The 24,799-nt window shown below is 36.4% G+C and overlaps 1 protein-coding gene across 1 annotated transcript in view; it reads left to right on the top strand.

Annotated features, from left to right (window-relative positions):
- Positions 1–24,799, top strand: part of SNTG1 (syntrophin gamma 1) — a 787,875-nt gene that overhangs the window by 695,011 nt on the left and 68,065 nt on the right. Inside the window, exons 14-15 of the mRNA XM_057498090.1 lie at positions 2,621–2,737; positions 3,820–3,891. Coding sequence (XP_057354073.1) covers positions 2,621–2,737; positions 3,820–3,891 — 189 coding nt within the window. The remainder of the gene's footprint in view (positions 1–2,620; positions 2,738–3,819; positions 3,892–24,799) is intronic.

Below are 24,799 nucleotides of genomic sequence, written 5' to 3'. Positions count from 1 at the left end.
TCTCCTACTAATTCATTTTACAATTCATTAATTCCCTCTTCAGATGCTTTTAATCTGTTTTTAACTTTAACTCTATGTTTTTTAAAATACATATTTCTCTAGTTTCTAATTTGTACATTTCATAATCTGGAATGTCAAATGTTCTCTGAGTTTCAAGACATTTTCAAGCTTATATTTTATCTCTCTGTAAATAGTAAGTATAGGGAAGTTGATGTCTATGACTGAAAATTATGATACCTAGAGTACTTAAAGGCTGAGTTCCATCGTCTGTTGTTTTTGTTACTCATGCTTTTATCCTCATGTGTGTCATGGTTTTTACCCTTATAGTCTTAGTTATTTTATCATGCCCAGGGCACAGTTTTTAGAAAAATAAATTGAGATTCAACATGATATTACCATCATCCAAAGAGGATTTCCATTTTCTTTAGCCAGGAGCCTGGGACAAGTGTAATCTAGGATTATCACAAATCATGTCAAGGATGATATTCTCTGAGCCCTCTGGATGGCTTAAATCTGAGCTGTAGTTCCTGAAAAGATTTAATGACTTCTACTTCACCATTGCTGTTAGCATGCAGACACTTGTGATCTGAAATATAAGTGAACATGTTTACTAAAGCCATTCCTTGTGGAGGATCCTGGACAGGAACATTACGCCCTAAACTTGTAAGGCTTAAAAAAGCAGTTCAGTCTAATGGAACACTTCTGTTTTAGAAAGTACCCCTAGGCAAAAGTTGTCCCATATTTGTATTTACCTCTACCATTCTCCATATTACTATGGGGTTTTCCTGGTAATTTATTAATGCCATCTAAAATATCTATAGCTTTAAATACATTTGAACATAATTGTTCCCCCGTATTCCAAGGTGACTTCAGTTAGTAGATTGTATGAATTTCATAACATATCACAACTATAAATGGAAACCAAACATCTCCTATATTTTAACTCCATTATTCTGAAAAATTACATATACTTCCATAGTTAACAAGTCATTTTTTCCTTTATGGTATGTATGGTCAGGTAGTAATCTTCATATTCTTTTAAAGCTGTGGCATTACCTGATTGTATCTAACTGGCTATATAAGCAATACAAAATAATTCAATATTATACCTGGTTCTTATTATATTCTTGTTAAGTAATGAAGTCTGTATGAACAGCTCCAAGGTGATGTAAATTTCGAAGCATATATTGGTAATCTATGAGAGAGAGAATACCCAGTAGAGTTAAGGAAGCCAGGGAACCTCAGTTCAAATTCCAGTTCTAACTTTACCAAATCTGAGGAACTTATTAAGCTAATTTACTTAAATCAAAATTTCTTAATTTTTTAAAGCAGGGTCTTTGTATCTCTGAGGATTACTGTAAGATAAACTGAGATAATGAGATAACAGGCTATGCAGTCATTTTGGAGAATAAATATAATACAGTGGAAAGAACATAAGATCTGAAATCAGATATCTCATTTCAAATTCTATACTCCAAATTCTTTCATTGTTGTAAGTCAGCTATCAGCATAGAAATGCTGCATAACCAAACAATCCCAAAAGTAGGTATACTTTAAGTGTCTATTTCGCTCTGCTAGTGAGTTAGGTGTTTGGCATTAGGCACTAGGCTGGAGTTAGCTAGACTTGGATACAGGAGGTAGTTTGGGCTCTGGTCTGCTCCACATGTTTCTACCTTGGGCATGTTTTTTTTCATGGTAATTTCAGAAGCATGAGTACTAATTCCAACTCTGCTTGTGTCATGTACATTAGTATTTCATTAGTCATAACAAATCTCATTGCAAAAGGAAAATCTAGGAGCAGGAAAGAACATTCTGCCAGCCATAAAAACAAAGTAAGTTACATGAAGTGGAAAATCTCCTCCCTGATACTTCTACAGAGAGTTGCAGTAACAGTTAAATGAAATGACATCGAAATACATGGTCAGGAATGTAATGCTCATTTAGTATATGATTATGTACATGCTTTAGCTTCACAACAATCAAATGATAGAAACAGGAATGGCTTATCTCATATGATTTCTGTTTAGAAATGGATCCACCCATATTTCAGAGCTAGAGGCAAAAGAAGATTGTCATTGCCAGTTGATACATGACTAACGGTTGATGATCTATGTTCATCTTAGATGGTGACTAAAACCAGAAAGGTTAACATTCCACCCTGTCAGGCACAGCAGAGATATTGTTACCACACTAGTAATAATCACATAAGGTATCTTTCTTTGACTTGTCTCCTTTACCCACTTAAATATTTTATCCTGGGCTCATGTTCCCAGAAAGTAAAATGTCACCAATTAGGAAACTGAAGGGGTAAGTTGATGAAGTCTATTACAAAGAAATATATTCACAATAAGAATTCACAATAGAGAGTGGGAGATAGGATTCATGCCAAGTTGGGATTGCATAAGCAAGCACACACTTAAGTGCTGATGGAAACCATCTTAAACCATAATGAGGGGCTGACATTTACTTACCGAAGGTAAATCTAGTTAATGCACTTTTTTGCAGCAATTAACTTGAAAATTTTATGAGAAATATAATATGGCAAAATATGAAAGAACACACATAAGACATTTGAAATGAGATTTGTTTTAATGGCTAATTATATCTGATTTCCTTGCAGATCGTCTACATGGGATGGTGTGAAGCACGGGAGCAGGACCCCCTGCAAGATCGCATGTACTCTCCAACATTTCTGGCCCTGAGAGGCTCATGTCTTTACAAGTTTCTGGCACCTCCAGTAAGTGCTTTTGTCCAATGTTTTACATTTTTTTCATACTATCACAACAGGAATGATACCAACTTAGCAATAATGAATAGCATACTATTAATATATTTTGAAAATAAGATACAAAAGATAGTCCAAATATGTCTGAAAATACCTTGCTAAACATGTATATTGGTATTAAGCACTTCCTTTATAGCCTTTGAAAAGTCTAGAAGTCATTTCTGTTAGATATTTATGACAACCAAACTACGTTATCCAGGTAGCAGAAGTCTGTCTAAATCAAATCAGTAATTTTTTGATATTCTGTATTCTAGTCATTGGGCTTTGTATTAAATATGTATGAGTACTGATTGTACCTAAGATCTTGTTTTTGGAAGCATGTACCCTACACAAGAGTAGATTCTTAATAAATATTTATTGAATATCAATACCAAATGCCCATCACTCTCTTACATATCTAATAATACATAGCATCTTGGAATTATTGAAGTCCAACTTGCTGCTATTTTGAATGTCTAGGTCTACACAAAGTTACAGCACCAGAAAGACAGGAAAAGAACCATTTATATTTACACATTTTACTATATCCCTACTCTGAAAAATTTCTTATGATCGGACAGACAAATGTATGTTTCAAATAAAAATAAGTGAAACAACTTCATTGTAGTGTCCAGAGTCTTTACAATGTTACAGTTATATCTTGGAATGATTTCTTGATATAAACCATGTCTTTAAAAAATTAAAACCAGTGTTGATATATAATAGCATTTTTTGTATGTGACTGGTGGTAAACTGAGTAAACAATATTGCATGTAGAGAATACAAACGTTATTTAAACTATGTAAAGACTTGGCCAAATGGAGGCTGTTGCATGTAACATAAAACCTTTTCTGAAAGAGGAAGAGAAATAATGATAAAGTTTAGAATAGAGGAAACCAAAACTTTACATATGGACTACTATAAGAATAATTCCACAATAAAAGACTGTATAGTATGTATGTGAATGTTACACTTATTCATTGTCTGAATGGAATAAAGAGTGAAAGGGGGCTTTTTCTAAAACAAATGACATGCTAGTTTCTCATTTCTTAAAGGTGACAACATGGGACTGGACCCGAGCAGAGAAAACATTTTCAGTTTATGAAATTATGTGCAAGATTCTAAAGGTATGATCAATAAGTAGCAAACTTCTAATGGGTTTTCTTCAGCATAAGAGTCTCATAAAAATGAGTGATATGTATATATGTGTATATATGTATCTATAAAGATAGAATGCGCAGAAATACATAGGCACCCTCACACTGGCTTAAAGAGTTACTAAGCAGCTTCTGCCATCCTTCAATCTGGGAAGAACAGGAGGAAGCTGGCTGGAGTTCATTAGGAAGGATGAGAAAGTTCAACTGGAAATACTTCTGAATTTAAACCTCAGTTATTACCATAGTTTTTTGGATTTGTATAATACAGAAGTAAAAGATTTAGGTAAGACTTGGAAATAGAGAATCAATAAAATATAAAGGTATATGCAAAGAAAGTTCTGTTTTGTTTTGATCTAAGGTTCAGGTTCTCTCTCTGAGTATACAAAAGAGTCTACAGCTGTTCTAAATCAATTACATTTCTGTGGCACCCCACTTGTTGCAATAGGAAGTTACTGAGAGTTCTGTAAAATTCCAAATGGTTTCTATTGCCATTTTTAAGAATCAAAATGGGAATCATTTATAAAACGTAAATACTAATTTATATTCAGTTTCTACTCTAGGGTATGTAGGCTTGAAAGTACTACAGATTGATAATTACATCGTTGTTAAAGTTAACCTTGTTTGTGTAACCAAGGAGAACTAAGTTCCCTGCATTTTATGTCAGTTATTTCTCTTTCAGTTAAAGACTCAGTAGAGTGGAAAATGCTGGAACATTTACACATAATGCAATGTATCAAAAGTGTCTGAAGGCAAAGAGATACAAATATATGATTAGCTCAAAAGTGTTCATAATTTTTCTTCCATACAGAATAATCCTAGATTAAATCTGACATTCACAAAAGAATCATTGCTGGCTCATCGCTGTGTATGGTTTCAGGCCTGTTGTGGGCCTAATGGTGGAAGAACATTCTACTCTGCTTGAGCTCATTGTTAGGAGAAAAGGCTCTGGCAGCTCCTACAGGATATACCAGCATTTGAGGAAAAGATCACCCAACTCCAGTTTTTTGAAATAATTACCAAAATGGCTAATGAGATAGCTTTATAACTAAATTTTTTAGGAAAATCTAGTGGAATTCAAAAGAAAGAACAAAAGAGAAAGAGGAAGGAAGGAGGAAGCAAGGAAGGAGGGAGGGAGAGAGGCAGAAAGAGAGAAAGAAGAGATAAAGAAATCCAGAAACTCACTACTTTAACAAATCAGTCCATTCTTTATCCATACATGAATATAACTTTTTCATACTAGTTATCCAACAGGTATGTCTTTCTCCTTGTTTAGACTTAATTGTAAACCATTTTCAAAGCAGCTGCATGGTCTTTATAAACCCCTTTTAAAAAAGAAAAAAAACTGTTTTAAACATTTAAACATATTCAGTTTATTTTAATATTTGAAATAAGGACTATTTTAAGCAAGAGAATCAGAATTATGTCTGATTCCATGTAAATACTCAATATTTTATTTCTTTTGTAAATTACTTTGCAAAGTTAGGATTATGTGCTTTGTAATCTATTTTTTTTATGTAAAAATGTGTCTTCAGATTTTTTTATGCCAATATTATTTTTAAAAATGATTACTTTTTGGTAGATTTTATGTATTCCACCATTTGGCCATATTTTTTTAGCCAATCTCTTAATTTTGCCATTTGGATACTTCCCCATTTGTTTTATAAAACCTACATTGTTTGTATTTGCTATATGTCAGGTAATCTACTAATCACTTGTATGGCTGGCAGAAAGGCACAAAAAGTCCCTGTTTCCATTGAACTTATTCTTTACCAGGGTGACACAGACATTAAGTAAGTATAGAGGGACAAAAATAAATGGATAGACAAAATAGAACTTTGACTGTAGACATTTATGTAATTTCCAAGTTATTTCCTTTAATCTGAATTCTGCATTTTGGAAATCCTGAGTAGAACATACTCTGATATAATATTCAACACGTTAAGTTTAGATATCTAAATTGCCTCCTGGAAAAGCCATACCAATTTATACTGCTATCAGAAGTATCCAGAAGTGCCCCTGCATTTTCGCTCTGTCCAGATTAAAATCAAGGAGCACTTCACATTAAGTTTTTTGTATAAGATTTGCTATAAGTCACTATAGTTTGGGAAAATTTTTATGTAGGTGAGTGAGTACTGGAGATAATAAATATTTTCATACATTGAATAAAATATAAATTTACTTTCACTTGTTACATGTAAATGAGAAAGCTCTCCTGCTACTAATGGGTACCACACTAATGTTCTATGCTTCATGGATTTACATTTGACATACAAAATTATCCTTTGAGAATTCTCTTTCCCAAAGGAAAATTTCATATAGCACAAGACAGAGGAGTGGACATGAGCCCCAGAGCTGAAGGGATTATGTTCCTGCATACAGAGCAGTGCCTGGAAGATGACTGGCTTGGCAAAGTGCCCAGTGTCAGATTGTTGGGTCTGGGATTGCCATCAAATAAGGCAAATTTAAAGGCACAGTTCATTGAACTGGACCACAGAGCATCTGGCCTGAGACCACTACTGGGGAAAACCCTCTGTCTTCTGATATGAAGCTATCCTCGTAATAACAAAAATGAAGCAATAATAGCCAGTATATTTAGTTTACATGTGTGTGCCCAGTATTATCCTAGTGCTTTACGTAAAATTTATTTAATCTTTACAACACCACTAGGAGGCAGTATTAGTATTTTACAGCTATGGACACTGAGGCAGAGAAAGCTTATGTAAACCGCTCAAGGTCACATAGCTAGTAAACATCAGAGCTAAGGGTTGGAATGTTGTAGTCTGTCTCCAGTATCTGTGCTCTTGAATGTTATACTATATTTTGCCTCTTTCTCTCTTAGTATAAGCATTGATAAATTGGAAAGATATGAGAATGAGGAAGCTGTTAGGTACTGATGAGAGCAAAGTTTTCAGAATAAGAGAGACCTTTCAACAAATGGCAACTCTGTTACTAAATGCATTATTCTTTGCAAATGTGTCAGGCACAGATACACTTCATTTCTTCATCTGTTTAATGGGGGTTTTAAAGTATAGGTTGTGGTGAAGACTAGCAATTCATTAACTGATTTGTGCATGCATTTTCACTGATTTAGTCATTAAGTGCTACATGCCAAGCACTCCTCTGGGTAACAGATTCAATATAATTCTACCAGAGGGTTGAGCTCACAAAAGCCTAGCTAACCAGGGAAGTCAGGAAAGGCATTTTGAAGGAAGCTTTACATAAACTTGAAGTCTAAATGATTATTAAAGGAGTTAACTGGGGAAGATGTGTTTCAGTGGGGCTGGCATTTGGTGAGTTAAGAGGGGAAAGGAGTGTTCTGGGCATAGGAAGTAAGGCATATACTTGCCCAGATGTCCAAAAGGTTATATGTCATTCAAACAACTATGAAACACTCAGGTGGCTGTAATTTGCTTGGCTGTGAGGTCTGTGCAATCACTGTGAAAGGACAGTAATAACGGATTTGGAGAACACTGGAGCCACTGAAGGATTTGAAGCCTGAGGAGTGACAGAATTTGCCTTTTAAAAAATGCTCTTCTAACTGCAGTGTGAGGGGGCCTGGGGGGTGGGCGGGGGTGCTCCAGGGCTTCTGCGAAGATCTTGGTCAGAGAGGATGCATGTCCCAAACAAGGGCACGGGCTGGGGGCTGGGGGCTGGGGGTGGGCGGAGGGCAGGGTCTTGAGCAGACAGTTTAAGGAAGGCCAGCGGCAGTCAGCACAGGCACGATGGCTGAGTGCCTGCAGAGGCCAGGCCCCCTCGTGCTGCCCTTGTCTACCTGGTTTCTTCAGAGGAATGACTGGCTGGGAGCACAGCAGTACAGCGAATGGAGCTGCCAAAGGACACACGGTGCTTTGAATTGCAGACTAGAACTTTAAGAAAGCCTTTAATTCTGCCTCACAATCATGCGGCATTTTCTTCATCCATCCTCTTGCTTAATCTGCTAGAACCTCTGATAAGCCTTCATCCTTTCCTTCAAAGTCAACACATACTTCTTGTTCTTACTCTGAGGTGATGATCCTGCCTCCTGCTTACAAAGTCCCTCAGCCCTGTGAACGCCCACCGGCAGCCCTGCCCTTGCTCCTCCCCAGATGGCTCCTCCCCCAGTGGGGGATCCCACCCCCACGGGCCACCAGGGACACCAGCATTCCCACCTGAAGGAGATTGGTACACTAACTAGACTGCTATGGGGCGGCACATGTGCCCTGAAGCCGCAGGGCACATGCGCTGCCCACACATCGCCCCTCAATTCTAGGTAGTCAGCAGCACACAGGCCTGTCTGCCAATGCGTCTGATAGCATCTCGGGCTCCGGTTACATGTCTCCAATTTAGGATCGGACAGTTGGAGAGGAACCCAAAACAGCATAGAGATTAGAAAAAAAAAAGGAAAAACAAAAACTAGAATTCTGTTTTTTGCTTTGTTTTGTTTTTTCTAGAAAGTAGAAGGAGGAGGCAGGATGGTCAATGGATATTTTATGCAAAGTGGCAAAGCCAATACTGTAGGTAATTAACTGATAACATACTGTCTCAGCACTGGTTGCACTTTACCATTAGAGGCCTTCAGGTACCAAGCAACAGGGGTGTGTCCAGATGTTGTGGAACCTGTCACTTCTTCAATTTTGGAGGCTCATTAATAAAAAAAAATGTGAAAGAAATATGAAATTAGGCATGGAAGTGAATATTTACAATGAGAAAATTTACTATATAGAATCATTTGATAGTTAACAAATACTACAACATTGGAAAATGTACAAAAAGTACATTATATTTTTATTAACTAATGCAGTGTTTCAGTACCTTTCCCTCTTATGTTTTTGGGAAACTGTGTGTTCTTTGATCTTCAAATGAAAACAACAACTTTGCAATATCAATGTCTATCCCCGTGTAGCCTGGATCTCACCCTATAGCTGGATTTATGAGGTCAGTACCAATGGTCAGATTCTCCCTAGTGAGAGAAGGACAGGGCTATGTGCATGATGTGAAAGCCCAGGTGCAGTAATTTTGCTGTCAACCCATCACACGGGGGAGACACAGAGGAGCAGTACATGGAATATCTGAATTCATTCAAAATAATTACATTTATGTTGTTGTTCATAGAAATGCACCTCCTAATAGCACTTGGCTAGCAAACTGACAGGTGGTGGTGTGTGGGTTTGTAGATACGTAGAATATGCCTCTTTCAGAGCTAGCATTAGATGGGGCAAGGACAAGCCTTTCTCAAAGATGATCTTTCTTTTCTAATTCTTAATATGTATCAAGTTTAAATTCTTGATAAAATATTCATAGTGATCTATGTAGTCCCAATGATATTCTTCTAAAATCATTTTCAGAAAAAATACCAAAATGCCACAACCCAGCTGGGCTGAGAGAGAAGGGCTTTTGTTTGTGGTGGGGAGATGTGGAGTGAGGGAGGGAGATTGGTCCACTAACTAGACTGTTATGGGGCATGCAAAACGGGAGCCTCGCTGCTCACTCTCCAGAGGGGTTTACAAATAAGGAGAGAAAGAAGACTGTATTTAACCTTGTACTGCTGATTAGAAGTAGCAGTATTAGAATGCAGTTTTCAATATACATGCAGTTAGCTATAGAAATAAATATACATGTGCTTATGCACATGTACACGAATGTGTGTGTATGTATGTATGTATGTGTATGTGTGTGTGTGTGTATACTTCCAGAACTTACTTGTCCGAGAGTACCTGGGGTCACCCACAGCAAAGAGCACATCCATTGCCCAGTGCCATTTCCTATCACCATTCTCCACTGCAAGGAGACAGAATTCTGTAGAAAAAGATAGGGTTAAATCATTGCATTGTCCCAGAAAATAAAGAATTGATCCAAGAATGTCAGAGACATGTCAAAAGACACTAAAGCCAGCTTCAAGGACACAAGAGCAAATCTGGAACAAATTGTTCTTCAAAATAAATAATGATAGTAATGGATTATAATCCAGTGAATAAAATAGGAAATCATGACTCCATCTTCATAAGAATAAGTAAATAATTAGACAATTTAATGAGCAGAGCACTTACATAGCTTCAAAGTACCTCACTACAAAGTACTGGTTGTAATTATAAAAGACAAAAGAATAGCTTAACAGGGCAGAGGGCTGGCAGAACAGCCTTAACAAGTTAATGGGACAAATCAAAAACATTATGTCTGATAGGATGATAGTAGATGATCACAGTTAAAAGAATATCAGGTCTGCAACATTCCTGCTAAAACTGTAATCAACAGAATATAACTGTGTGAAAACAGCCAATCTAATCTATTGTAATAATGTGGAATTCCAACGTAATCTTCTCCAATCTAATGTGATGTGATCTAATCTAGTCACAAATCTCAGTGAGGCACAGTCTAATAATTGCCCTGCATCTTCAATAGTGTCAAGGTCTTGAGAGCTAGGGAAAGACCCACGAGTTGTTCCCATTGAAGGCAACTAAAGAGATAAGACAAGTCCATGCAATAGGAGATTCTGATTTGGTGAATTGTGGATGGAGTCTTAAGGACCAGAGAAGAACAATATACAGTGTCAAATTTCTTGTTTTGATGGTTGTATTGTAGATAAATGCGTGACTAGCCTAATGTTCTTGTTTGCTAAAACTGCACACACAATCATGAGGGGTGGAGGGTGATGAGAGATCATATTAGCAATTATCAAATGGTTCATGAAATAAATCTTTGTAATTCACATGCAAATTTTCTTTGTCTGATTGTAATAAAAATGATTGCATTTCAGGGCTTGCTAAACAATGAGACCTGTAAAACAAACAAAGCGGAAAACACGCACATGCCTCATGTAGTGTAAATGCAGGAACTCATACCCAAAAGGCAGCCTGGCTAGTAATGAACATTCTGAAACAGGGCTGATTAGGTTTTTGCTCAAATACACAGTAACTAAAATGTGTTATTAAAATGAGTAGAATAGTAAAAGAGGTAAATGGAAAAAAAATTCTGTCAAATTGAAATAATGGAATAATCCTATCATAAATAAATATTTGTGGATTTATTCATGGCCTTCATATTTTGTTATCAAATATGACTTCCTGTACCTCATATTTATTGTATTAGGATTAAAAAGTTAAATCCAATATTATTATTTCTTTTACCATCACTACTAGCATTTTGAATAGGAATAATAGAAAAGAGGTGCTCCAAAATTAGAATGTATTTGTTACACCACGGACCATTGAACAATGGGTTTGAACTGTGTGGGACCACTTATACATGGATTTTTTTAAATATTGGAAAAATTTTGGAGATTTGTAACAATTTGAAAGAAAATTTTCTTTAGCTTACTTTACTTTAAAAATACAATATGAATTACATGTAACATATAAAATACATGTAATTGGCTTTGTATCATTGGTAAGGCTTCTGGTCAAAAGTAGGCTACTAGTAAGTTTTTGGAGTCAACAGTTAGATGTGGATTGTTGACTGCACAGGGGCTTTGGATCCCCTAAGCCCCACATTTCTCGAGGATCAACAGTAATCTTATTCAAATAAAAGCAAAAATAAACAAATATACAATATATATAAATGAAGATACAACAGAAATAAAACAAAATGTATAAAAATGCACTGATTATTAGTCAAGTGCTAATGGTTTGTCAGAGACAAAAATATTCTAAAGAATTTAGTTGAAGAATTATAGTAGAATACTATGTCGACAAGTATTAATAGATTCTAGCTGACTTTGAAGTTACCACTTTTGAAAAATTCTGTTTCTTAGGGTGACTATCTTAGTAAAAAGATGTGTTTGTATTCTTTGAATATATGTGTTATCAGTTTTCATTTTTTTAAATTATACTTTGAAAGTTTATTGATTTACATTTTATTGTCACTTAAAAATGATTGCAGGTCTTAGGTTTTTAATGTCCCACTAGAGAATTAAATTGCCATAAAATAGGTAATCACTTCCTAAAATCTAAGCTTCTTAAAATATGCTTTAATTTTTTTCCTCTGGTAATACAACTACATTTCCCTGGTGATTTTTAAGAAGCTTTATGGGCTGTATTCCTAAGTAGAGCTGCTGACTGGTGAGAACTGTTACATCTAACTCTGAGCTCCATCTGTAGAAATGATAGAGACCTACCACAGAGAATGTGACTGCTGTCCATAGTGCCAATGCCAGCTACTTCAAATCCAGCTTCCTTTCTTAATAAAACACAATGGCCAGCATTGATAAAATCATGATTTTATTCTTTAGTTTTGTTATTTTAATAACATTTTCTTGGATTTATTGTTTTAGGGTGTACCCATTCTGATGTTGGTGTTCTACAAATGTATAATTGTTAAAGTATTTATTTCTACTCTTCCAAGGCATCTTTAAAGCCCCAGGGTATTAATTAATTAAATATTATTTTTAAAATGTATTTTATTGACCTATTTTTGCTCTTGCAAATGCAAAGGCATCATCGTTTAATACTTTTCTCCTCTTCTGGTTTTTTTCAGACTGGAAGATTTTGGTCATTTTCATTTGTAGTGGCACACATTTTAGTATCATTCTTACATTATTATTTTTTCTTTAAATCATACCATTTGCATTGCATTTTGTATGTCAGGGATGAGCAAAGCCTACATTTGCCACATATTTTAAATAATTTTACATCTGATGATTTCTAAAATTTTTATTTGTCCTTTGTTATAAAATTTGCAGACTTAAAATGTTTTCATGAAGCTTTTAAAGCAACTCAAGATCCTTATTAAGTCAAGCAAAGATCTCTTAGCAATGGGATATGGTAATAGGATTCAGTCATATCTGGTCATTAAGAACCTAATACACAAAAGAAAGATATCTACTCTTGTTTTCTAAATATCTACTCTTTATTTTTATTTTTGTCTTTTCTATTTATTTTATCTATTTATGGAGCATTCCTTCCCCATCTAAATGGATCTAAGAGCAGTGTCTATGAATTATTATAACTTCATGTTGCAGAAATTCTTTTTCTGTACAATCTGAGCAAGAAGCATAGCTTAACTATCATTCTGAAAATATTTAAATCCTAATATTTTAATTTACTCCAATAATTTTAGTAAAATATGAAAATATAATTATGTTAGGAAAATCCTTCTAACACATTCCAAATGAAATGTATATATTATTCATAAAATATGAATAAGTTGAATATTTTTAAAATATTTAAAATGAATATTTCTATAATAATTCTCTGGTTAAGAAAATTTTGGATGAGTAGTTAGTCACAACATAACTTTTGTGTAAGGAGAAATCTCGAAAATTGATTTGTAGCCCTAATCAATATGGTGCCAATCTCAAGGATTCATCCCTTAAGAGAATTATTTGTAATTCTCTATTCAGTGTAAATTCCTTCAGGTCTATTTTTGGGTTTTCCCTAATCTTTCTAGGCTTAATACCTTTGGATTCCTATTTACAGAAATGTTCTACTTTGCAAATTTAGTATTGTATGAAATCTAAAAACTGACTTTCCAAACACATCATTGTTTTTAAAAGTGAAAATATAGTTTTAATGCCATTGAAGAATGGGTGTCAGCCCCATTCTGAAGCCTTCGTTCATTAAGGAATATTGCAGAAAAGTGTTGAAATCTCCTTCACATTGGTTTAGAATAAATATTTATACATACATATATATGTGTGTGTGTGTGTATGTATATCTTTATGATACAGTGGCAGATAGTACAGTCCCCAATCACACTATATCGTTTTTATTAACCAGAAGTTTGCTGTTACACATTATTGGGTTAACAAAACTGTTGTTATTTTGCTGTTTTTTTTTGATGGTATCAATTTCTGTGATAAATATCACTTCTTATAGAAGCTAAGCAACGTACACTGAGCACTGCCTCTTATTTATCTTTTGAGTAGTTGAATAGGTCAGGCCTGTTGCTCACCATCTGCTTTGTAAAGCAGAGAAACTGTGCTAAAGGTTGTCTAGATGGCAGCTGCTCTGCTGCTGTGGAAGCAACCTGAGGGCCCTGCTTTCTAATCTGTGCCTGCTCTCTCTCATCACTGACCTCTACCTAAAGTATGAACTCATAGGTCTTGAAGTTGACTTTAAATACATCAAGACTTTCATACTGTTGGAAATGTGCTTTGGAGTGACACAAATGCTTTGTTTGTTTAAGCCAACATGAACCTAATTTACTGGATATAACTTATGTGATTAGATTTCATTGTTGTTGTTGTTGTTTTCCCTTTCAACTTCGCAGCTTTATGATTATGTCACATTTGTAAGAAAAAGAGTTTTCTGTCAAGTTCCTAAATATCTACAATATTTTCAGCTAACACATATTTTTCTAAGCAGTTAATTAGGAGCATTTACATTTTACCTTGGGAGTTATATCCATCAACATTTGGAACCTGTCAAAATTGACCTTATCCCTAATTTCTTTTAAAATACTGAGAAAATTACAGGGTTCCAGTTTGTTGTGGCCAACAAGGAGTAATTGAGAGAGAAATGCTGCACTCCTGTGAGATGGTTTCCTTTCCAAGGACATACAGAGATACAGATATATAGACACACATTTTACTTGCTATGCTTTGGAGATATTGGTTATGATGTTTTGGAAATAGTTGCTAACTTTTTGTTAAATTTTTATCAAAACATGGAATACAGTTCAATTTCCAAAAATGGAAATTGTTCATTCTCCTACTGTATCATTTATTCTGAACAACATCCAATGGGCTTAATAGGAACTAAGACAATTCTTAGGAGTATATTTATGGTGATGTTTATTTCAATAGATCATTTTAGAACTTTTATTTTTGTTTCTCTAAAGCGTGTTCATACTTCAGCCATTCATTATGTAGTATTTTTACTTAGTTTCTAAATGTCGTATTAACAGGATTATTAGTTTAGTTGGTTGAGAGAAAGAACAGTGACATGTTAGTGTGAATCAGCATCAGGTTGCCTGAGTGTGACTTCTGGCCCCTATAATTCCCAGCAATATATCATGGATAAATTACTTAGTCATCTTTGAGAATCCTCACCCTTAAATCAGGAATTATAATTATAGTTAACCTCTAGGGTGATTGGTAAGCATAAGAATGCTAAAGAGAGGGCTCTTAGGAAGCATGTGATAATGTTAGTTTCTGTGTCTAAATTGCTTTTAAAGGCATGTCAGCCTAAATTGGTGTCAGTCATGCCCACAAGGGTGGCCCCTTTACTTTTATCCAATGTAGCCCCCATGCCCATATTCTGAATGACTTTCCAGCAAATGTAAAGACCAAGATGAATTTTACTTTAGTCCAAGTAAGTATTTGAGTGGCATGTCCTGACTGTCCTTGGCATCAGAGGACAGTCTTTACAGCAAGTGCTTGAAATCAAGATAACAGACTCATTTCTTTGGTGGTGAGCTGGAAATTGACTCTTTTTGTAACTCCTGAAGATTACTTTTCTCTAGATGTGGTATCTGCTCCATCACAACCACATACTTGATAGAATGAGAAATTGGGAGTGTCCCAGAGACCACAGATGAGGCTGGTATTCAATGGCAGATGTTTCTCAGCAGCCACATCCTATGTGAAAGTCACACACCGACGCCTCTGTCTGGGCAGTGGGGAGCCTGGGTGCCATCCACTGCCTGGGCCAGAAGTGTACAGTCCATGGCAGAGATGGAAATATACTTCTGTACGGTTGACCCTCAGGGTGCTGTTCTTTCTCCCTGCCCTTAATTACAGGAATTCTCTTGATAGTAATTGATTCTATCATTTGCAATGCCTACACCTCATTGATCCATCTGTTTAACTTGTATACCAGTGGGAGGAGGACATGCAGAGCAGACAGCTTCCTCACAAAGGGTATTGTATGTAACAGGCAGTTTCACTTTAAAGACTTGCTTAATGTAACCATTCAAACAGAATGAATCCAACAGTATTTCTCTGCTCAATGTTCTCTATAGAATTTGGAAATCATACCAGAAATAACACACCCTTTATGGGCTTTGGCTTCTTGACTTAGGGACAAAATGCTGATGAAACTTCAGCTGGCCAATACACAGAGTGTAAAATTAAGTGAATGTCATCAAAGCACTTAAAATAATATAGTCAGTTTTTCTCATTGGACCATGAAGCATTGTCCCTAATATGTATCATGTTCAGATTCTCCTGCTTAGAGAGGATCTAAATTTGCTCACCCTGAAATGTAAGAAATGTACCGCAAGCTGGGCCCAGGAAGCCGACGGCCGTTGCTGTGTCCTTCACTTCCCCCAAGGCCCTTCCCAACCACTTCTCTTTTTTGACTTCTTTTGTTCACCAGTCTCCAGTTTGACCTATGGTCTCCTCAAGACAACATCCTAGGGTCCTGGTGACTTGGAAGCATGGGGCTGCAGCATAGACATGAGATCGCGGGTGAGATTAGAGCCAAGCATGTGCTCAGGGCTCCAGCCCAGCCTACTCTCACCGACAGAAAGGGGCCTGGTGGGCAGACTTCCTGTCAGCACTGACATCCCTTCAGAACAACCCTAAGGGATCTGCAAACACAAAATAATAAAATTAAACACATATTTAAACTTCATTATGTTAGGTTTGTCTTCTCTCTTATACTTCTGTTCTCTGGGCAAATGCTTTCCAATAAGCAAAAGTCATAACCATTAGTTTAAACAAAAGATAAATTAACACTGAATGTATTTATTAATCTGATAATTTGAGATCTAATACAATAAACACTATATATAGATCAGTCATAGGCATTAACTAAGAGTCGATCAAAGTTGAATGCAGAAACAGAAACTTATTTTGGATAGAAGAATACCTGCATGCTTTCTATTTGTATAAAATCAGAGTTTTAAAGGTTATATGGTTGTCTTTTATTGATGTGGAAACATTAACTGATACTATGAACATTATAGGGCACATGTATTTTTAATGCCAGGAATAGTAGTGAATTACACTCAAAAGGAGAAAGGGATATCTTTTATTCCATGTATAGGTGATGACTCTGAGTTTTACCATGCTCAATTATTTTCATAATGTCTATTTTCCAACAATATGTATCTTAACATATTTCATTCTGTATATTCTGCCTTTATATAGTTTTAAATTATTGTTATATGTACTTATTTATAACAACCTGTTTCCTGTTCAACAGAAATGTGTAAAAATGACAATAATGCTCTTTTTGTATGTGTGAAAGGAAATTTTTATTCTTGAAATATGTTTTGATGTTTGCAGTATTATACAGAAAAATGAAAGAGGACCAGAAGTTACTCATAATGATCAAGTAATGCTAATAGTCCTTCCTGGAGTCTCACTCTTTAGATATTCCTTCCTACTTTCCAGTTGCATTGCTTTAAATGCCATTTACGTTCCAGTAATTCTGACTTTACTCAGAGCTCTCCCCTGCATTCCAAGCATATGTGTCCATTGCCTCCTAGATGCGTCCACGTAGATATCTAACAGATATTCCAAACTTAACATAACCCCCTACTCCTGCACACCTGAGCTCATGGCCATGTGAAGTTTCCAGTTGTTCATGTCCAGAAATGCGGTGTCCACCTGAAATCTCATGCACCATTAGCTGGTGCGTGAGCAAAATTACCCCAAACTGCTGCCATGACTCCGGTCACCCTTGTATCTCCCTTGTAGTAGGCTTATCTTTCTTGTGTGTTTTCCTGATTTAATCCTTGCCCCTTATTGACTTTCAGTTTGACTCAAAGTAAACTCCAAAGTTTCCACGACTCTGCAGGGCACTGTAGGATCCCCACCACCTGCCTTGGCTGTTCCAGTCTCCTGCCACCTGCCCAGTCCCACCATCCTGCTTTGGCACATGACAGCCTCAGGTCTTTGAATTTGCTACCATTCTCCCCAACCATTCTCCCCAAATATCTTAACAGCTGACTTTTTAACATCATGCCTCTCCTCAAATGTTAACCCCCTACAGAGTCCTTTTCTTGTCATTTTATATAAATGTCAGAGGCTAGCACTAGCAAAGTTTTTAACAGGCTTTATCAGCATCTGGCATGTTACATTAAACATTTTCTTGTTTGCTCAATGATTTCACTCATCCTCACTCAAAACAAATCTCCATGAGGCAGAGATGTCCTGTGCTTTGCTCAGTGATAGTTTCCACACCAGAACAGTGCCAGGCATACAGCAGGCACACAATACTTCAGCTGGGCATCAACCAGATACCTACTGTGGGCATCAGAATAGGCCAAGGGTCCAAAAGGCTCTGAGGGAGCACTGGCTCCCAGTGTTACCACTATTGAAAGTTATTTATATCTGTTTCAAAGATGTAACAACAGAAGCAAAAATACAGCATCTAATGGGACAGGGGTGTAAATAGCACTCTGTTTTATCCTGAGTTGTTCTTTTGAAGAGCACTCAGAGCCAGGCCAAAGAAAGATTACACCTGCTTCCATGAGCATTAGTTGAGCAGTTTGCCCCAACATCTTCCCTTTTATCTGACAAAATGTGCACGATTAGTTGAACACACTGCATGAAAAGTTTGCTAACCAGATACCACTTCCCACAATGCCCTGCCCTTGTTACATCTCCCAGACAGAGCACTGATATAGCACACTAGGTGTATAGGTAGAAGGATATGTTCTAGGTCACACAGCAATTTCCTTTATGCTCCAGTTGGTGAGATCCATTAGATCCATTCTCGCTATTTGATGGCTTTTACTACTTGAGGGATCAGACAAAAGCTGGGTAGGTTGCAATGGAGCGATATTAAGATAATTAAGTAGCTAAAACATAGCACCTATGAGGAAAGGTAAAATAATTGGCTTCATTTGGTTTTTAAAGAGAAAGGTGAGAGGCAACTTGATAATTGTTCTCAAGGATATAAAAGGTTACTTTTTAAAAAAAACAGAGACCACCTGTTTTTAATCACATCTGAAGAAAGATTTAAAAAATTTGTATGAACTGTGGAGTAAGTGATTTGGTTTCCAAAAAAGGAATACCAGAAGATTGATAAACAGTCTGCACATACTAAGTATTAAGGGCTAAGTATTGGAATTGCATTCTTCCAAGATATTTATAGGTGGGGTTGTTTGGATTATTTTTTGAAGGCAGGACCAGTGACCAGCCATGATTCCTGCTGTTTATAACCTTATGATATCCACATTCATAATAAAAAGTAGTAAATATACAGACTTTTAATTGGAAAGTCTTTTCTCTGGAAAACCATATACTCTTCTGATGGATTTCTGAGCATGGATTTGAAGGATTTTTTTTTTTTGCTATGATGTAATTATCTTCAGAGGTAGAATATTATAATTGAAATCTGGAAGATGACTCTTATAACTATTAATTAAAACCATTTATCTCCATAGGCAATTTTGAAAGTCATCTCTTTTAATAATATAATAAATTAATCTTATTGTTTTGTGCATTTCTTGTTTTCTGGTCCTAGTAATGCTAATTTATAGTAGTAAAGCTTCTATTTATTTCAATAATAATATCAGGGAAAATGATGATATCAATCAAAATAATAATGAAAACTGATCCACGTATGTTAGACAAGAAATCGAGAATGCAGATTAAATACAAGGACAAAAGGATTCTTTTGATAATTATATTCTGTTTATACACTATTCACCTTTTAAAAACATGGCTATATAAAAAATCACTGTCCCTTTGAAAGTGTACATCATTTTTCCACATGGACTAGTTGTCTTGTCTGAAATGTTCCTTTTTGGTATTTTTTGTTTGTTTGTTTGTTTTTAAGTAGGGCTTTGCTTCCCTAAATATCCTGTGAAAAAATGAACCTACCGCATATTTATACAGAGAGGAGTCATTGCCGCCTGTCAGGGAGGGATAGATTTAAACAAACGGTCATTAACAACACTGCACATAGGGCCCGCTGGAAGGACAGGAGGTTGGTTGGGGTCACTATGTCCCCAGTCTAACAGTCACAGGAAAACAACCGTGGTGTTGCTCCAATATACCAGCTGTTACGGAATGTGCATCTGAATTAGGTAAATTCCAGTGCCAAGAGCAGTGCTGCTAGGGAGAATTTTGTCCTTTTAAAAAAACCACGACTTTGCTAGGGCCATATCCACCTTGTTTAAACCACTCCCTACCCATAGTTTCTAAAGCTAAGAATTCTAGTCTTTTTTTTTTTTTATTTTATTTTGGTATCATTAATCTACAATTACAAGAAGGACATTATGTTCACTAGGCTTCCCCCCTCACCAAGACCCCCCCACATACCTATTCACAGTCACTGTCCATCAACATAGTAAGATGCTGTAAAATCACTACTTGTCTTCTCTGTGTTGCACAGCCCTCCCTGTGCCCCCCGACATTATACATGTTAATCGTAATGCCCCCTTTCTTTTTTCCTGCCCTTATCCCTCCCTTCGCACCCATCCTCCCTAGTCCCTTTCCCTTTGGTAACTGTTAGTTCATTCTTGGGTTCTGTGCTCCTGCTGCTGTTTTGTTCCTTCAGTTTTCTTTTGTTCCTATACTCCAAATATGAGTGAAATCATTTGGTACTTGTCTTTCTCCGCCTGGCTTATTTCACTGAGCATAATACCCTCTAGCACCATCCATGTTGTTGCAAATGGTAGGATCTGTTTTTTTTCTTATAGCTGAGTAATATTCCATTGTGTATATGTACCACATCTTCTTTATCCATTCATCTACTGATGGACATTTAGGTTGCTTCCATATCTTGGCTATTGTAAATAGTGCAGTGATAAACATAGGGGTGCATCTGTCTTCTTCAAACTGGAGTGCTGCATTCTTAGGGTAAATTCCAGGAAGTGGAATTCCTGGGTCATATGGTATTTCTATTTTGAGCATTTTGAGGAACCTCCATACTGCTTTCCACAAAGATTGAACTAATTTACATTCCCACCAGTAGTGTAGGAGGGTTCCCCTTTCTCCACAACCTCGCCAAAATTTGTTGTTGTTTGTCTTTTGGATGGTAGCCATTCTTACTGGTGTGAGATGATATCTCATTGTGGTTTTAATTTGCATTTCTCTGATGACAAGCAATGTGGAGCATCTTTTCATGTGTCTGTTGGCCATCTGAATTTCTTCTTTAGAGAACTGTCTATTCAGTTCCTCTGCCCATTTTTTAATTGGATTGTTTGCTTTTTGTTTGTTGAGCTCTGTGAGCTCTTTATATATTTTGGATGTCAACCCTTTGTCAGATCTGACATTTATGAATATATTCTCCCATACTGTAGGATACCTTTTTGTTCTATTGATGGTGTCCTTTGCTGTGCATAAGTTTTTCAGCTTGATATAGTCCTATTTGTTCATTTTTGCATTTGTTTCCCTTGCCTGGGGAGATATGTTCAAGAAGAGGTCACTCATGTTTATGTCTAAGAGAGTTTTCCCTATGTTTTTTCTAAGAGTTTTATGGTTTCATGACTTACATTCAAGTCTTTGATCCATTTCAAATTTACTTTTGTGTATGGGGTTAGACAGTGATCCAGTTTCATTCTCTTACATGTAGCTGTCCAGTTTTGCCAGCACCATCTGTTAAAGAGACTGTCATTTCCCCATTGTATGTCCATGGCCACTTTATCAAATATTAGTTGACTATATATGTTTGGGTTAATGTTTGGAGTCTCTATTCTGTTCCATTGGTCTGTGGCTCTGTTCCTGTGCCAGTACCAAATTGTCTTGATTACTGTGGCTTTATAGTAGAGCTTGAAGTTGGGGAGTGAGATCCCCCCCCACTTTATTCTTCTTTCTCAGGATTGCTTTAGCTCTTTGGGGTCTTTGGTGTTTCCATATGAATTTTTGAACTATTTGTTCCAGTTTGTTGAAGAATACTGTTGGTAATTTGATAGGGATTGCATCGAATCTGTATATTGCTTTGGGCTGGATGGCAATTTTGATGATATTAATTCTTCCTAACCTGGAGCATGGAATGAGTTTCCATTTGTTAGTAACCTCTTTAATGTCTCTTAAGAGTGTCTTACAGTTTTCAGAGTATAGGTCTTTCACTTCCTTGGTAAGGTTTATTCCTAGGTATTTTATTCTTTTTGATGCTATTGTGAATGGAATTGCCTTCCTGATTTCTCTTCTATTAGTTTATTGTTACTGCATAGGAAAGTCACAGATTTCTGTGTGTTAATTTTGTATCCTGCAACTTTGCTGAATTCCGATATCAATTCTAGTAGTTTTGGAGTGGAGTCTTTAGCGTTTTTTAAGTACAATATCATATCATCTGCAAATAATGACAGTTTAACTTCTTCTTTACCAATCTGGATTCCTTGTATTTCTTTATTTGTCTAATTGCCGTGGCGAGGGCCTCCAGTACTATGTTGAATAACAGTGGGGAGAGTGGGTATCCCTGTCTTGCTCCCGATCGCAGAGGAAAAGCTTTCAGCTTCTCACTGTTCAGTATGATGTTGGCTGTGGGTTTATCATATATGGCCTTTATTATGTTGAGATACTTGCCCTCTATACCCATTTTGTTGAGAGTTTTCTCATGAATGGATGTTGAATTTTGTCGAATGCTTTTCCAGCATCTACGGAGATGATCATGTGGTTTTTGTCTCTTTTTGTTGATGTGGTGGATGATGTTGATGGATTTTCTAATCTTGTACCATCCTTGCATCCCTGGGATGAATCTCACTTTGTCATGGTGTATGATCCTTTCGGTGTAGTTTTGAATTCTGTTTGCTAATATTTTGTTGAATATTTTTTCATCTATGTTCATCAGGGATATTGGTCTGTAGTTTTCTTTCTTTGGTGGGGTCTTTGCCTGGTTTTGGTATTAGGGTGATGTTAGCTTCATAGAATGAGTTTGGGAGTGTTCCCTCCTCTTCTATTTTTTGGAAAACTTTAAGGAGAATAGGTATTATGTCTTCTCTGTATGTCTGATAAAATTCCGAAGTAAATCCATCTGTCCCGGGGGTTTTGTTCTTTGGTAGGTTTTTGATTACCGCTTCAATTTCATTGCTGGTAATTGGTCTGTTTAGATTTTCTGTTTCCTTCTGGGTCAGTCTTGGAAGGTTGTATTTTTCTAGGAAGTTGTCCATTTCTCCTAGGTTTCCCAGCTTGTTAGCATATAGGTTTTCATAGTACTGTCTAATAATTCTTTGTATTTCTGTGGTGTCCGTCGTGATTTTTCCTTTCTCTTTTCTGATTCTGATGTGTGTTGACCCTCTTTTCCTCTTAATAAGTCTGGCTAGAGGCTTATCTATTTTGTTTATTTTCTCGAAGAACCAGATCTTGGTTTCATTGATTTTTGGCATTGTTTTATTCTTCTCAATTTTATTTATTTCTTCTCTGATCTTTATTATGTCACCCTTCTGCTGACCTTAGGCCTCATTTGTTCTTCTTTTTCCAATTTCGATAATTGTGACATTAGACCATTCATTTGGGATTGTTCTTCCTTCTTTAAAGATGCCTGGATTGCTATATACTTTCCTCTTAAGACTGCTTTTGCTACGTCCCACAGTAGTTGGGGCTTTGTGTTGTTGTTGTCATTTGTTTCAATATATTGCTGGATCTCCATTTTAATTTGGTCATTGATCCATTGATTATTTAGGAGCATGTTGTTAAGCCTCCATGTGTTTGTGAGCCTTTTTGCTTTCTTTGTAAAATTTATTTCTAGTTTTATGCCTTTGTGGTCTGAAAAGTTGGTTGGTAGGATTTCAATCTTTTTGAATTTACTGAGGCTCTTTTTGTGGCCCAGTATGTGGTCTATTCTGGAGAATGTTCCATGTGCACTTGAGAAGGATGTGTATCCTGTTGCTTTTGGATGTAGAGTTCTGTAGATGTCTATTAGGTCCATCTGTTCTAATGTGTTGTTCAGTACCTCTGTGTCCTTACTTACTTTTGTCTGGTGGATCTGTCCTTTGGAGTGAGTGGTGTGTTGAAGTCTCCCAAAATGAATGCATTGCATTATATTTCATCCTTTAATTCTGTTAGTATTTGTTTCACATATGTTGGTGCTCCTGTATTGGGTGCATATATACTTATAATGGTTATATCCTCTTGTTGGACTGAGCCCTTTATCATTATGTAATGTCCTTCTTTATCTTTTGTTACTGTCTTTATTTTGAAGTCTATTTTGTCTGATACTAATATTGCAACACCTGCTTTTTTCTCTCTGTTGTTTGCATGAAATATCTTTTTCCATCCCTTGACTTTAAGTCTATGCATGTCTGGGTTTGAGGTGAGTCTCTTGTAAACAGCATATGGATCGGTCTTGCTTTTTTATCCATTCTATTACTCTGTGTCTTTTGATTGGTGTATTCAGTCCATTTACATTTAGGGTGATTATTGAAAGGTATGTACTTATTGCCATTGCAGGCTTTAAATTTGTGGTTACTAAAGGTTCAGGTTTAGCTTCTTTTCTATCTTACTGTCTAACTTAAGTCACTTATTGAGCTATTATAAACATGGTCTGATGATTCTTTATTTCTCTCCCTTCTTATTCCTCCTCCTCCCTTCTTCATATGTTGGATGTTTTGTTCTATGCTCTTTTTAGGAGTGCTCCCATCTAGAGGAGTCCCTGTAAGATGCCCTGTAGAGGTGGTTTGTGGGAGGCAAATTCCCTCAACTTTTGCTTCTCTGGGAATTGTTTAATCCCTCCTTCATATTTAAATGATAATCGTGCTGGATACAGTATTCTTGGTTCGAGGCCCTTCTGTTTCATTGCATTAAGTATATCATGCCATTCTCTTCTGGCCTGTAGGGTTTCTGTTGAGAAGTCTGATGATAGCCTGATGGGTTTTCCTTTGTAGGCGACCTTTTTTTTCTCTCTGGCTGTCTTTAATACTCTGTCCTTGTCTTTGATCTTTGCCATTTTAATTATTATGTGTCTTGGTGTTGCCCTCCTTGGATCCCTTGTCATGGGAGTTCTGTGTGCCTCTGTGGTCTGAGAGGCCATTTCCTCCCCTAGTTTGGGGAAGTTTTTGGCAATTATTTCTTCAAAGACACTTTCTATCCCTTTTTCTCTCTCTTCTTCTTCTGGTACCCCTATAA

This window comes from Manis pentadactyla, chromosome 3 (genome assembly GCF_030020395.1).
Source record: "Manis pentadactyla isolate mManPen7 chromosome 3, mManPen7.hap1, whole genome shotgun sequence".
NCBI classification, from domain to species: Eukaryota; Metazoa; Chordata; class Mammalia; order Pholidota; family Manidae; genus Manis; species Manis pentadactyla.
This window is presented reverse-complemented; position numbering and strand designations above follow the sequence as displayed.